At 45.2% G+C, this 15,839-nt stretch overlaps 1 protein-coding gene across 5 annotated transcripts in view; it reads right to left on the bottom strand.

Annotated features, from left to right (window-relative positions):
* Positions 1–258: 258 nt before the first annotated feature.
* NUDT5 (nudix hydrolase 5) overlaps positions 259–15,839 on the bottom strand; it is a 238,037-nt gene continuing 222,456 nt past the window's right edge. For 4 of the 5 annotated variants that reach the window (XR_015295601.1, XM_086919882.1, XM_086919887.1 and 1 more), the window contains one exon: positions 259–609. Coding sequence is in view for 1 of the 5 variants with exons in the window: in XM_086919896.1 (XP_086776022.1) it covers positions 494–609 (116 nt within the window). In the remaining 4 variants the exon portion in view is untranslated. The remainder of the gene's footprint in view (positions 610–15,839) is intronic. The other variant, XM_086919896.1, reaches the window with a different exon arrangement.

Raw genomic sequence — 15,839 nt, 5'->3', positions numbered from 1 at the left:
TGAGGATTAGAAGTTGTGTTATTGTGATCATTGGCAGCGCTGGCAGGAGCAATGGATGGTGCAAGCTGCAGCGGCTTCTTGGCGAGATCCCGGGCATTTGTTTCACAAATTAAATACTGGTACAAACAAGGATGTCTTCGGATCTTGCTGTATGGCACACTTTAATCAAGTTTTGCTCTTAGAATCTATGCTGGTGTAAAGAAAACTCGATGCATGCAGATCAATAACAACGAATTGTTAAAATAAAAGAGAACACGATGCCCTACAAACCTTTATTAGTTATGCAACGCTGAAGAACTATTCAGTGAATCATTAATAAAAAGCCTACAGTATATTTGGTCCGTCCTGTCTTAAGCACGGGGAATGCTATTCGTGTTAAAAACAGGCTTTAACTCGAAAATACCATGGTGTTCAGTCCCCTTCAGCGCAGGCGTCAGCTAAAACCTTAAAGTTCATGCAGCAGCGCTCCACGCGCTTATTTCAAAAGCGAACATCAATTTTCGCCTTTCAGAAATGGCAGCTCGAATGGTTTGGCGACTGCGTGCTCCAACGCTAAGGCGTAAGTGTAAACTCGAGCATCCACCACAATGTGCTCCTTCGCCACCAGTGCTGAAAGAGAAGACGATAACACCGCTGAACAACAGTGCAGCAAACAAAGGCACACACGAAAACAAAGCACAGGGAAAAGCGTCGCAGAATCCAGATTAACATTAATCGGTTCAAACAAGGCATACAGAGACACCAGGAATGCATATAGTCAATGTAACGAATCTGTGTGTTACAGGTGTCTAAAGCATATACGGATTAAGCAACACCCTATACTCTAAATGACACTGATAATGTTAGCCTATCTGTAACACTTGAAGTTTATGATTACAATAAAGGGGTGAAAATATGTAGGATCGGTCTCATTTAAAAACATGTATTTCGGTTTGCTTCAGAAAGACCTTTAAACATACAAACCCTGATCTAACAAGCACTGGCAAAGCCCAAAAAAGTCTGCCTTTGGTTTGGGTCCCGATTTACCTGAAAATACCTTTCAACAAAAAATGACTGTCTTCTGTGTTCAATGCATTTATGAGATAAATAACTTAAATTGTGTTTATTTAGAGTACTTTTGAGATGTAAAATAGTCCCCGGTTCATTGCTATGCAAGGTCTCTAACGAAGGTGGAATGATATACTAAACGACCAACGGCATAAAGTGAGAGTCCCTCTTTCAGGGGAGTAAAAGTCCAAACTATGCATATATTATAAAGAACTGCTAACAATAAGCCGTGGGGGCAGCTGCACTGTGAAGCTAGACCTAAAAAACATGAAAATACAATGTTCTTAATACCTATTACAAGAGAAATATGTAATATTCCTCCTTTTCAGTAGGAAGACCCCGAAAATGATCATATTTGAAGTTTTAACTTGCAAACCCCAACAATACTGATCTACGTTTCCATGATATCTTCAAATTATTGGCAAAGACAGAAATGAAATCTGATATCAGGGAATCTTAGCAAACTAAACGCTGGTGATGAAATTCAGAATACAAGAAACACATACATGAAAGTGAATTGCATTCACTGCTTTTCTTGTACTGCTAATTCGGTTAGAGAAATTACCTCATTTTCTTTTATCTGGAGAGTAATTCTCCAGTATTAATTATCCTATGCCTAGACCTCAAAGTTGAAATAACGCAGAAATAGTGCAATTGGCCAATTAACCCCTTCACCACTAGGCCTTTTCCCACCCAGTGTTAAGCCTTTTTTGGGCTATTTGGGGTAGTTCGCACTTAGGCCCCTGTAACGTTTTTACCACACAAGGTCTCCCTGCCAAATTTGCGTTCTTTTCTTCCAACACAATGGGGATTTTAAAGGTACCCAGGGTTTTTTGGTTCCCCTGGAGGGACCCAGAAATTAGTCAAAAAACAGCTTTTTGAGGAGGGGAGGGGGCAGCTTGAAAACGTCTGTTTTTTCCCCCTGCAAATAGTATCAACAAAGGGTTTCTGGTGCTGAAATCACCAGCTTTTCAGGGACTGACAGACTTTTGTCAGAAAACCAAATTTTGTTTACACAGTTTTTGCATTTTACTGGGACAGCCTATTTTTGCTATTTTTTTGTGCTTTCATCCTCTTTTCAGCTAATGGTAACAATGGGTATGAAAGCAATGATGGATCCTGAACAGCTATATATTTCTGAAACTTACGACAATTCTGAATTCAGCAAGGGTTCATTTGTGTAGATCCTCTTAGGTTTTTTTTATAGAAACTAACAGTTGAAAATAGGAAAAATTGAAAATGAGTTACAAAATACAGCCATTTGTGCCAATGTTTTGATCTGTAACTTTTTCAAAGTATGACCGATTTTTTTAAAGCAATATACTGTTACATCTGCCGGACCCTTATAGTTGTGGGGATATATAGATCTTGTAGGTTCTCCAAGAACCTGAGGAACCCATAGCCAATAACTGAGCAGCGTTTCACAATGTTTTTTTATTGTGTACCGGGTATATAGAAATTCATTTGGGAAAATATAAACAGGGAAAAATCGGTATAAAAGACACCTTGTATTTCTGAAATGGGAACTAAATATAGAGTTTAGAAACAGTAGCTATTTGACCATCTCTGAAATTGCAGGTACCCATACCAGCATGTGAATTACAGGACATTTTTCAAAGTGACTTCTTTTTTACACATGGTCTTACATTTGTTATGTTATTTTTATTTGTACCGTGCACAGCTGCCCCAGCAAAGGGGCGTCCTGGCGCTTTGAGAAGGTAAACACAACACAGCATTAAAAGCGGGCAGAAAGGAGAAGAGACAACAGATGAGCTAAACAAATAAAAAGGTCTTGATAGCCCGTCTAAACTGAAGGAGCTCATAGATGGCCCGGATTTGTGGAGGAAGAGAATTCCACCAGCTTGCTGCCAGGACTCGAAAGGAGCGGCCACCAATTCTGCTCAACTTAAAACGCGGGACCACTGCTAAGTTCTGGCCTAGCGATCTAAGAGTGCGAGAGGGGACATAGGGGATCAGCAGTTTCTCCAAGATTTGTGGGGAAGTACCCTTGAGGATTTTAATTGCAAGGCAGAGAACCTTGAATCTAATCCTCTGCTGCACAGGGAGCCAGTGGAGAGAGCGCAGGGCATTGGACACCGAGCACCACCTAGGCAGAAGTGTCACAAGTCGGGCCGCAGCGTTTTGAACCCGCTGGAGCCGCAGAAATTCTGACTGGTTAACCCCTGCCAGTAGGGAGCTGGCATAGTCCAGCCTGGACAGCACTGATGCTTGGACCACCAGCTGTCTTGTGGGTGCATCAAAGAATTTGAGGATGGGTCGAAGTCCTCTGATGATGCCATAGCAAGAAGCCGCCACCTTCTTGGTATGACAGATGAAACTCAGAGAAGGATCAAGCCACACCCCCAGGTTTTTTATCTCTGCCGCTGGGAGGGGAGTCACACCCAACTCCGAAGGCCACCATTTGTCACCCCACAAAGCCACCTGTTTACCAACCACCATAATCTCAGTCTTCTTGGTGTTTAACTGGAGACAGTTGGAATTCATCCAGTTAGCCACTTCCTGCAGACCATCACAGAACCTGGGAGCCTCCAGGTCTGAGTCCCCACTCAGTATGACCGCCAGCTGCGTGTCATCTGCGTAAGACACAATGGCCAGGCCCCACCGCTTGACGACCGCAGCCAACGGTCTCACATACAGATTGAAAAGGGTGGGACTCCGAGATGACCCCTGTGGGACTCCCTGGTCTAACGGGTAGGATGACGACTTACCGGGCGGGATCGCCACCTGGAATGACCTATTCGTAAGGAAGGATCGAAACCAGTGCAAGGCGGAGCCAGAAACGCCCACCTCCTCAAAACGCCGAATCAGAATCCCGTGCGAGTCCGTGTCAAAGGCGGCACTGAGATCTAATAACAATAGTGCCGCCGTCCGACCGGAATCCAGCATGGAACGCAGATGCTCGACCATCGAGAGAAGGGCCGTCTCCGTGCTGTGACCCGCACGGAACCCGTTCTGGGTAGGGTCGAGAATGTTAAGCCTACCAAGATGGTCTGTAAGAGTGGCATTCACATGGGCCTCCGCTATTTTCGTGGCCCAAAGGAGAAGGGAGATAGAGCGGTAGCTTTCAGGTTTAAGGGGGCCAAGGGTCCCCTTCTTCAGAATTGGCGTGACTACTGCCTGCTTCCATCTGACGGGAACCACTCCAGAAGAGAGGGACAGGTTGATCAATGTCAGCACCGGGGTATGGCAAACCGGCGCCAGGGTCTTGAGTTGGGCCGGTTTCAGCGGGTCTGCCGGAGATCCAGACTTGATTTTGGTGCTGAGAGAGTCAAACACCTCCAGAGATAAGGGGGGTAAGATAGAAAGACATTCCCCCTCACCTAAGGTGCGACCAACCTGCTCTAGCATCAGGGAACCCGTTGGAAAAGTGCGATAGATGGCTTGCACTTTTTCATGGAAGAAAGAGGCCAAACCCTCACAATGTGAGTCCGAGCATATTTCCACTGCAGTTGCTCTCTTCGCCATCAGGTCCTTTAATACTTTAAAAATAAGTTTCGATGGATTGGCAAAATTCTGAAACTGTTGCGCATAAAAGGAACCGCGAGTTTGACACACTGCCCTGTGGTAGATCTTGACCTTGGCCAGATAACATATCTTCAGATCTGCATATCTTCAGATCTGGGTCGTACGACTTCCTCCATAATCTTTCGGCCTGTCTACAGGCCCTGTTAAGAGATGCCAAGGAAGTGTCATACCAAGGACTCGGCTCCTTCCGATGACACTTGGACCAACACATAGGAATCAGAGAATCGAGGGCACCAGATATCCACTCACAGAAGGAGTCGTATCTACAATCGACCTCGGTGAGCGGACCTAAAGGAACCTCCTCGAGCAGATGGTAAAAATCCTCCAGTCTTAATTTGTTCCAGTGTCGTTTAAGAACAAGTCTGTCCTGAGATAGAAAAGGAGAGTCAGACAAAGAGCATGCCGTTTTCACCAGCATGTGGTCTGTCCAGATCAACTGGGAGGAACCAAGAACTCTGAATCCTTCTAGATTTGTGAAGAACGGGTCAAGAGTATGATCACCTCTATGTGTGGGTAAAGTAGAAAGGTAGATTTGGATGGTAGGTAGGTAATAACAGTTGCTCTACAATTCGGTGTCCCCAAAGTCTCCCGATTTCCCTTGGTAGGCTTCCCTAAATGGCAGCCGACCACTGAACCAAAAACGCAGATGCCCCTATGTACCCGAAAATGACCTGGTTTTGCAAAGGGGCATGAGTTTTTGGTCCCGGGCTTGGTGGCCCTCTAGGGAAACCTACCAAACCCACAAAGTTCTGAGAACTAGAGACCCGGGGGACTCCAGGGAGGTATGGCTTGCGTGGATCTCCCGTTTCCCTACCCAGAATCTCCTGCAAAGCTCAAATGTTGCTGAGAAAAAAAATAATCACTTTTTCTCAAGTTTCCCCAAGATGGGAGCCGAGCCCGGGGCCAAAAATCCAGGTGACCCTACCCACACCCCTAATCTTAATGTCTCCTCAATATGTTTTGGACCCTTGCCTATTGCGGGTATTTGACCTACGCGTGCAAATGAGGTACCATTTTTATTGGGAGACCTGGGGGAACGATGGTTGGTAGGAAATTTGTGGATCCACACAGATCCCAGAACTTTCCATCACAGAAGTGTGAGGAAAAAATGTTTGAGATTTGCAAGGGATTCTGGGTAACAGAACCTGGTGAGAGCCAGACAAGTCACTCTATTCTGGATTCCACTGGGTGTCTAGCTTTAAAAAACGTGTAGGTTTACTAGGTTTCCTTAGGTGCAGGCAGAGCTAGGGTTCAAAATCTACAGCTAGGCACTTTGAAAAAAAAAGGGGTCAGTTTCACTGTGAAAATGTGGTGTGTCCACGTGTTTAGGGCCGTTTCCTGTCACGGGCACTAGGCCTACCTACACAAGTGGAGTACCATTTTTCTCGGAAGACTTTGGGGAATGCGGCTGGGTGGAATTTTGTGGATCCATACAGATTCCAGAACTTTCCTCCACAGAAATGTGAGGAAAATATGTCTCCCTATGTGCTGGCTGCGCTAGGGCCCAAAATCCACTGGTAGGAACATTGCTAACAACAAGTCCTTGCCTAGTGGGCTTTCTGCAACCCAGGGGAGGAAATCGGGTGGGGTCCGGGTGCCTGGATATGCCCCCTAGGGGGCAGAAATACTGTGGCTATTTGTTTGGGGGGTTCTGGACAGCCCCCATGCATAAAAAAAGGCAGCATAATTGCTTAGCTCTCTGATGCCCCTGGGGGGGCCAGATTAGGGGCTACTGCCCCCATCTATCTGGGGGGGAGTGGGGGGGGAGACTGTGCCGTTTCTAGGGGAGGTGGGGGCATTGGCATTGACAAAGTGTGCTCATTACGGAATGGTTCAGTCATGAGCACAATTGCACTTATGCTCTTGACGGAACCATTCCATCATGAGCATGGAAGGGGTCAATATAAAGCCCCCTGCCAAAAACAGCTTAGGATTGTAAACAGTTGAGACACAAAACAGACTAAAGCCTGTCTGATTTGATAATTATCTCTGGTTCAGCCAACAATTGCAATCTGTGACCAACCAAGGGTACTCTTAGAAGAGCATAATCACAGTTTAGAATGATTTATCCGGATTCAAATATGGTGAAGCCCCACCGATGAACCTAAACATTAATGGGTTACAATATCCACAATCTTCTTTAACTCAAGTTATTCTTCCAATGAAAACTGTTCTGTGGGGTTTGCAGAACTTCAACATCTCACTTGTCTCAGTGATGTGATTTGTGCTTGAAATGGTCAAGTGGGAGACTAGGATTGCTAATAAAAATTAACCTTAGGTGCATCCCTATCGCATTCCCTTTTTTAAATTTCAAAAACATTTGATCTTGTCACCAGTGGCACTGTATCGGACTCATGCAGATCCAAGAGATTATGACGAATATGGATTCTGATCAGAACAGGCTTACAACTGGACCCCTCTAGGTCATCGAACGCTGCTTTGAGATCCAGAAAGGCCATAAACAACCTTTTTTGAACATAACATATTTCATTACGACCAGTATTAAATAGAAACCTTGTTCAAGCTCCTCACCCAGGCATAAAAGGCCCTTTACAACACTGGACCTATACACCTGAACAACCACCTCTCCTTACACGCACTGGGTGGAATTTTGTGGATCCATACAGATTCCAGAACTTTCCTCCACAGAAATGTGAGGAAAATAGGTCTCCCTATGTGCTGGCTGCGCTAGGGCCCAAAACCCACTGGTAGGAACATTGCTAACATCAAGTCCTTGCCTAGTGGGCTTTCTGCAACCCAGGGGAGGGAATCGGGTGGGGCGCGGGTGCCTGGATATGCCCCCTAGGGGGCAGAAATACTGTGGCTATTTGTTTGGGGGGTGGGGGCATTGGTATGCCCATTCTGGGCAGCCCCCATGCATAAAAAAAAGCCAGCATAATCGCTTAGCTCTCTGATGCCCCTGGGGGGGCCCAGATCAGGGGCTACTGCCCCCATCTATCTGGGGGGGTTGGGGGGGGAAACTGTGCCATTTCTAGGGGAGGTGGGGGCATTGGCATGCCCATTACAGGCAGCCCATGCCCCTGAATTAAAAATATATATATATTCCTTGATATCTACTGGGATTTCTGGGAAGCCCCCACCCCAAACCTTTAGGGCAGTGGTTCCCAAGCTTTTTCGACTCGTCGCTCCCTTTATCTATTGGCAGTTGTCCGTGGCTACCCATTATGTCATTTTATTTTACGGGTGGCGGGGATGTAAGCCCGGCCTCTGGAGTACTTCTATTTTTCTCCTCTTTTGTTCGGTGGTTAGTCACTTGCTTAACAGACATCCAATGGTTGTTCAAAAAACACAGGGGGTTCTGCATCACAGACAGACTGTGCTAAAGTGGCATGTACACAAAAACCCCAACAATAAATAAACAAGCCAGTTGCGTTTGCCACCTGACCAGTTTTCTACCAGCACCACCGGTATTTTTAAGTCCCAGCTGGTCCAAAAAAAAAAAACCACCACAACCAAAATTGGTATTTTTATAACCTTTATGATCGGTTCATGCTTCAAACAGCAAATATCATTTGAGATCACTTTTAAATGCATTCTCGAGCTGTGTTGATGGACTAATGCTGGTTCGTGAGTCACACGTGTAAGCGTATTTTACTATAGATGAGTAGGTGTTTATGAGCACACGTGTGCTACCACGTTCCAAACGTTTTACATAGTGGTGAATATTTGAAAGAGTGGGGAGGGAGGGTAAGAAGGTTGTCTTACATTTTTGAAGATAAGCAAACTGACCAAATGGTATTTTGTTTTTATTGGCAGGAAAGATAACAGCGCACACAAAATAGTCATCTCAAACACCCCCATACCTTCACAAACACTCACAGCTAATCGTGATAAAACCCCAATAGTTATGATTAGGAAAATATCTATAATTTCTCAGGCATGCCAGCTCAAGGCTTCTAAAAGCGCTCTTAGCTTTCAATGGCAACAGAGAAGCAGCTGTAAGGGCTTGGAAATGTTACCCAAATAGCTTGAATTATAATGGTTTTCGTGCGCAAGTAAAAAAAGAGTATACAGTACACGTGATGTACTTCCCTATCTGCTAAGCACCACCATAATTTTAGTTTAGTTTATGTTATGTTATTGTTGAGCTGAGTACTGGATCCAAACAATAGAAAATGGGTGTTATTCTCTGGCTATCAAAGCAGCGATTAATATTTAATTGTGTGTTTCTTTCTTGGCAGGTCCGGTGCTCGATTTCAAGGGGGGGGGGGCTGGAAGAGGGCTGCATGCCATGAACTGAATTAACCGCACTGCTTTCAGTGATCTGCATATCAGCAGCACACATGAATAGGCAGTGGTCGAAGTGGGGGAAAAAAAGTAGGGGAACTGTGGTCGGAGAATCAGAGGGCGGGAATAACCTGAGGATTGGATCAGTGGGCGGAGTTAGAGGTGTGGCCGGGATGCGCAAAACATCCCAATCTTTAGTACTTGTGTGGCATTTCACAGACCAGTTACAGCTTATTATGTTATGTAATTCAACCAATGGATACACATGATTATTTAATGATTACTATGAGCTATTATTAGAAACATATTCCACTTTGTGAATTTATTTTAATCACAGAATGTCCCAAAAATGCTTAAAAGTGGAAGCACAAGCCATTTGTTTCCGAGCCATGGAGTTTCTGTTGTCAGCAATATACAGAGAGATAATCAATTTTACGTGTGTAAATGACTGTATACGAAATGTTACATAAGACAAAGGACTACAAGGTGTAGGAGTCACATGATAACCATACTAGTAGACAGTATAGTTTAATAGTGATTGGCCTGGAGAAACACAAACTCAGAATTTAAAACTTACTACCATGATTGGGGGTTCTCTTTAAAAATCATTATTGATTTGTATAAAAAATAACTTTTTGCAGCATTAGGATAAGCAAAGGCTTAGGGAAAAAACCATAAAGCTCTAGTTTATACCTTGCAGTTTGCATGCAGCTCTTAGATGACCGTTAATATCTCACTGTTCTTTGTTAGGATTTTAACTTATAAACTGCAAGTAGCAAAAGGATCTCACTGACAAAAACAGTAACCCACTGACCTATTTACAATATGTGCACTTTGTGATGGGCCTGGTACATTTTCTTTGCAGCAGGCACATTAACCCTCTGCGCTACCTTTCCATGAGTCAAAACTTCCACTAGACAAATCTCGGATCTCGCTCTAGGAAGAAGTTTATTCATCAGAGTTATCATGACATTTTTATTATTGCCGAAAATAGCTGGCGGCCAGGAAGGAGGCAGCAAGTGCTTTTAAAACCATAATATACTCCGCCCCCACTGAAAGTCAGCGTCTGTTGCGGTCACACCAGTCGCACCGCCCTAGAGCCAGCTCTTCTCAGGGGTCCTGTGACCTCAGACTGCTAGAGTCCACCTGATGGTGCCAACACACCAGGGCTTTTCTGGTTCCTTCTAGGGTCGGGCATGGGAATGTGCTCCCTCAGGAGAGTGGTCTGGGGAATTTTCATGAAGGCTGAACCTGGTTCCGCAGTTCTTAAATTTAGCAGCTCTGCCCCCAGTGCTACATCTGCTCCCTCACAGAACACCATACTGCCCCACTGAGAGAAACTCATACTGCCTTCAGCTACAATGCAATTTGACCTGCTATAAATAACTGGATGCGACTCAATTCAAATTACACACTAGGCAAAAGCAATATGCTGCCTAAAAGAAAAGGTAACAACATCCTGGAAAAAGTAAACACTCATAAGGAATTAAAGATTAAATAAAGCATGTAAAATGTAAGCAGGAACATGGTGAACTTAATGCTTTTACAGTCATTATTCAGAAATCAACAAGTATTTTTGCCTGAAAAGTTAAGGACATAACTACAGGGCCCAGAAAGGACCCATTTCAATGTCCACTGCTTATATGCTTACAAAATGTAAGCAGTATGGTTTCAAAAGACCACATTTGTGAACACAAAGCCGCCATACACATTTCATTTTCCAATCCACCCATCAACCAGGTATTGCAGTACCTCCAGGCAGGGCAAGTCCTAGGATTTTCAGGGCCCTGGGCAAAAGGGAATGTGGGAGGCCCCTGAAATCTACATAAGTGACACCTTCTGATCTCGGGGAAGCTGCTTTGTGCAGACTCCACTTAGGCCGCAGCTCCTCCTCTCAGCCACATCAAGCACTTCTTGTACAGCCCATTTCGAACTGAAGGTGTGAGAATTGCTTGGGGGCCGAGTTAAAATTGTGTGGGCTAAAGTGGTGACAATGGGCGCCCTGCCGAGTCTCTGAACTGGCTGCCTGAGAGGTGTTCCCTCCTCATGGCCTTCCCACACCATACCCTATAGGCCCCGGGAGGGGCCCCCCCCCCCTCCCATGAGCCAGTTTGTGAAGCATTTCTTTCACTCTGATCGGCAGACATACACGAGGAGAAGTGGGGTGTTAATTGTAAGACAAGAAAACAAAAGTAGCGCTTTACTGGCAAACTCTGTAAAGTGAGTTTAATCAAAAAGAGACTAGCTAAGTTTGGGAGGGGGTTTAACAAGATTTTAGTTTTAAAATCTAGGTGACTCAGTCTTGTTTTGTCAAGGAGTTGTGGCACCTGGTAGGTGTGCTCATGAAGCCCTCACCCACCAACCTAGTTGGTGGCATGCTTCATCATCGGGCCCACCCAGTGACACCTAGCGTGTCCCGGGTGTGCTACGACGCCTGGTTACAGCGGAGCAGGTATGTCGCTTTGTGTGCGGTGAAGAGTGTTTTGGATGTGAATTAAAACGGCTTGGCGGTGGTCCCAGTACCCGAAGGTTGAGGCAACTATAATACCTGGGCCTCCGTCAGCGGTTAAAAATAAGGCTGGGGGACGTTAGAGGCAAGTTACGACCTCCCACGTCCTTTGGTGGGTCAACATGTTTCAGCCAGTGCCTTATGAATATGCTGGCTTTCTTCAGGACGGTTAAAAAGTGTGTGCAATTAAAACTAGTGGGTGTGTGATACAGACTATGTGTCTGCACGCCCTAAAGTGTTTATCTATGTGTGAGAGGGGGGGATTCCCTTCTCAAGAACACCTGTACATATAACATGTAAGGACACGGACAAAACATACAAGAGAAGAAGAGTCACTGAAAATTATTTGCATAAATATTCATGGCAGCCGACTTTATAGCGTAGGGGGTGCAGGCTACAAGCGGCTAAAGTGTAAAGGTACTGGTGGTACCATTATGGTGAGGATCGCACTAGAACTTCGTTGGTGGAGTGACTAAAAAAGCGGTATTCACAACAGTAGTGGAAGAGGTGGTAATAAGTAAAGGAAGCGCAAGGAAATTCTTACGCTAGTTTTAAGGAGTATTTTCTTCAAGGTTATTGAAGTGGCAAGGGGTTGGTCCTATGAGGAAGAAAAAAGATTTGTCCACTGGGGTTAGGAGACCTGTAGGGAGAAAAGAGTGGTAGCGCTTACCCATAGTAGAGGTGGTAGTTCATCATACTCGCAGGATTTCTGGCCAGAGCCTGCTTTGGACCTGTAGTGCCTCCTTCGCAGATCCGGTAAGTAATGGTCAGTGCTGCTCGGTTTTATACTATGGTTGATTGGCTAATTGTGCGCACCTGTGAGGCTTTAGGAATAGTAGACAGACTCGAACTGCCGAGTCATGATGATGCCCAGGTGCATGAGAGGTGTTTGCGGAACTGCGCGCATGCTCGCAGAGTTGTGGCCAAAGTGGGCGCATGCGCGACGAGTCTGGCACTGAGAGCGCATGCGCGAACAGTGGTTTAGTCACCGCGCATGCGCATGAGGAGATATGCGTGAGATATACTGGCGTGCCTGTGTGGATCAAAATCGGCAGTATGCTCATTGGGGAAAGATACGCGCGAGAGGCTTTCAGTGTCAAGTGGGCAGATATGCCCCTTGGTTATAGGGTTGTTAGGGAATTCCATGGGATGGCATCGTTCAAGCCATCAGTGGAAGTTGAAAGGCGGTATATCCATCGCTGTTCCTTGCCGAGGAGTTTCTTATCATTGTTGATGGGGCTTTCTGGGATTTGTTCAATTCCCTAACAACCCTATAACCAAGGGGCATATCTGCCCACTTGACACTGAAATCCTCTTGTAAAACATCTCCTTGGAGATAGAGCCCTTTAGTTCTGAGTAATGGGATTGTGGTCTCCCCCCATGATCATAGCCCCCCTGTACAATTACCCCGGCATCCTTACCCTAAGGACAGCCTTACAAATGGCACTACCAATTTCAGTCTCACATTGTGTCAATCTGTTAATTTGCTTATTTACATTCCCTGTGCACAATAATGTTGTTGACATAGACCTGCAACAGCGCGCTAGCCTCTCGCGCGCATCTTTCCCCAATGAGCATACTGCTGATTTTGATCCACACAGGCACGCCAGTATCTCTCGCGCATATCTCCGCATGCGCATGCGCGGTGACTAAACCACTGTTCGCGCATGCGCTCTGAGTGCCAGACTCGTCGCGCATGCGCCCACTTTGGCCACAACTCTGCGAGCATGCGCGCAGTTCCGCAAACACCTCTCACGCACCTGGGCATCATCATGACTCGGCAGTTCGAGTCTGTCTACTATTCCTAAAGCCTCACAGGTACGCACAATTAGCCAATCAACCACAGTATAAAACCGAGCAGCACTGACCATTACTTACCGGTTCTGCGAAGGAGGCACTACAGGTCCAAAGCAAGCTCTGGCCAGAAATCCTGTGAGTATGATGAACTACCACCTCTACTATGGGTAAGCGCTACCACTCTTTTCTCCCTACAGGTCTCCTAACCCCAGTGGACAAATCTTTTTTCTTCCTCATAGGACCAACCCCTTGCCACTTCAATAACCTTGAAGAAAATACTCCTTAAAACGAGCGTAAGAATTTCCTTGTGATTCCTTTACTTATTACCACCTCTTCCACTACTGTTGTGAATACCGCTTTTTTAGTCACTCCACCAACGAAGTTCTAGTGCGATCCTCACCATAATGGTACCACCAGTACCATTACACTTTAGCCGCTTATAGCCTGCACCCCCTACGCTATAAAGTCGGCTGCCATGAATATTTATGCAAATAATTTTCAGTGACTCTTCTTTTCTTGTATGTTTTGTCCGTGTCCTTACATGTTATATGTACAGGTGTTCTTGAGAAGGGAATCCTCCCTCTCACACATAGATAAACACTTTAGGGCGTGTAGACACATAGTCTGTATCACACACCCACTAGTTTTAATTGCACACACTTTTTAACCGTCCTGAAGAAAGCCAGCATATTCATAAGGCACTGGCTGAAACATGTTGACCCACCAAAGGACGTGGGAGGTCGTAACTCGCCTCTAACGTCCCCCAGCCTTATTTTTAACCGCTGACGGAGGCCCAGGTATTAAAGGTGCCTCAACCTTCGGGTACTGGGACCACCGCCAAGCCGTTTTAATTCACATCCAAAACACTCTTCACCGCACACACAGCGACATACCTGCTCCGCTGTAACCAGGCGTCGTAGCACGACCGGGACACGCTAGGTGTCACTGGGTGGGCCCGATGATGAAGCATGCCACCAACTAGGTTGGTGGGTGAGGGCTTCATGAGCACACCTACCAGGTGCCACAACTCCTTGACAAAACAAGACTGAGTCACCTAGATTTTAAAACTAAAATCTTGTTAAACCCCCTCCCAAACTTAGCTAGTCTCTTTTTGATTAAACTCTATATAAAATTGGGGATACGGACTAGCTAGCTGGTCCTCTCTCTCCCTCTTGATACACGACGAAACTCTGTAAAGTGGCACTAATGTGTTGGGGGAACACTCCATCTTGCTTTATTTTTATTATTTTTCAGAGTTTAAAAAATGTCAAAACGGCATTTCCAGCAAAAGTGTTTTTCTTTTTTGCATCCATTTCACAGGGGTACAAATGGACGACAGGAACAGTCGGTGAGAACCATTTCTTGATTCATGTTTTTTGGAAAAGTGAGAAGGAGTTAGAACGAGAGGGAATAGGAGTAAGAAAGAGGAGGCAGCTGCCAGCGGCAGAGCAGAAGCGGACACCTTCCTTGTCTGGGCAGGAAGTAAGAGACCGAGACCTTTTCCTTCTCTGCTCCCCGCCCATCCACGAACAGAATATTTTTGACGTCCAGGGACGCATGTTCATAATAAACAAGCATTTACAATGCAATGGTCTCGGCAATATTATAGGTAGAGCTATTAGAATTGCTCATTATTTTTTTATCTTTTTTGTATCCCTAAATAAATGGCATTGTCATTTGTATTGGCATTAGCTTTGTTTTTTGCATATGTGATACCTACTGCATTAGCAGAGAGAGAGTGAGATAGAGAGAGCGAGTGAGGTATTGAAATAGAGAGAGAGTGAGGTAGTGAGAGAGTGAGGTAGTGAGAGGGATGTTGTGAGGTAGTGAGATATAAGCATAGAGTGATGTTGTGCTGTAGTGAGAAAGAGGTAGTGAAAGAGAGAATGAAAGTGAGTTAGTGAGATAGAAAGAGTGAGGTAGTGAGAGAGAGTGATTGAGGTAGTGAGTGAGTTTGTGAGGTAGTGAGATAAAGAGGTCGTGAAAGAATGAGGTAGTGAGGGTGAGAGTTGTTGTGCTGTATCGAGATAGAAACAGAGCGATGTTGTGAAGTAGTGAGCTAGAGTGAGGTAGTGTATGAGAGAGTAAAAGTGAGTTAGTGTATTTGAGAGAGAGAGAGAGTGCGGTAGTGAGATAGAGAGTGAAGTTGTGGGGTAGTGAGAGAGTGATGTAGTGAACTTTACAGAGAGTGTGTCGTGATATAGTGAGAGAGATAGTGAGATAGAAATAGTGAGGTAGTATATAGAGAGAGTGTGAGGTAGTGAGATAGAGAGAGTGAAGCAATGAGTTAGAGAGAGAGAGTGAAGTTGTGAGGTAGTGAGAGAGTTGTGAATTTTTGAGAGAGTGTGTCGTGATATAGTGAGGCAGTGAGAATGAGATAGTGAGATAGTAATAGATAGAGTTAGGTAGTGATGTAGAGAGAGTGAGGTAGTGAGATAGAGAGAGTTACGTTGTGAAGTAGTGTGTTAGAGAGATATAGTTCCTGTGGTAGTGATATTGTGATGCTGTGAGAAAGAGAGTTGAGTAGTGAGGTAGAGATTGAGGTAGAGAGAGAGTGAATGAGAGATAGTTTAGTAGTGTGAGAGATAGTGAGTTAGTGAAAGAGAGAGTGAGGTAGTGATAGAGAGAGTGAGGTAGTAGGGACTGTATAGTGGAGCTGAGGAGAGAGTGAAGGGATGGTGCAGTGAGAGGC

The sequence above is a fragment of the Lissotriton vulgaris genome, chromosome 1_1, assembly GCF_964263255.1.
Source record: "Lissotriton vulgaris chromosome 1_1, aLisVul1.2, whole genome shotgun sequence".
NCBI lineage: Eukaryota > Metazoa > Chordata > Amphibia > Caudata > Salamandridae > Lissotriton > Lissotriton vulgaris.
The sequence above is the reverse complement of the archived record's forward strand: the minus strand, read 5'-3'. Positions and strand labels throughout refer to the sequence as shown.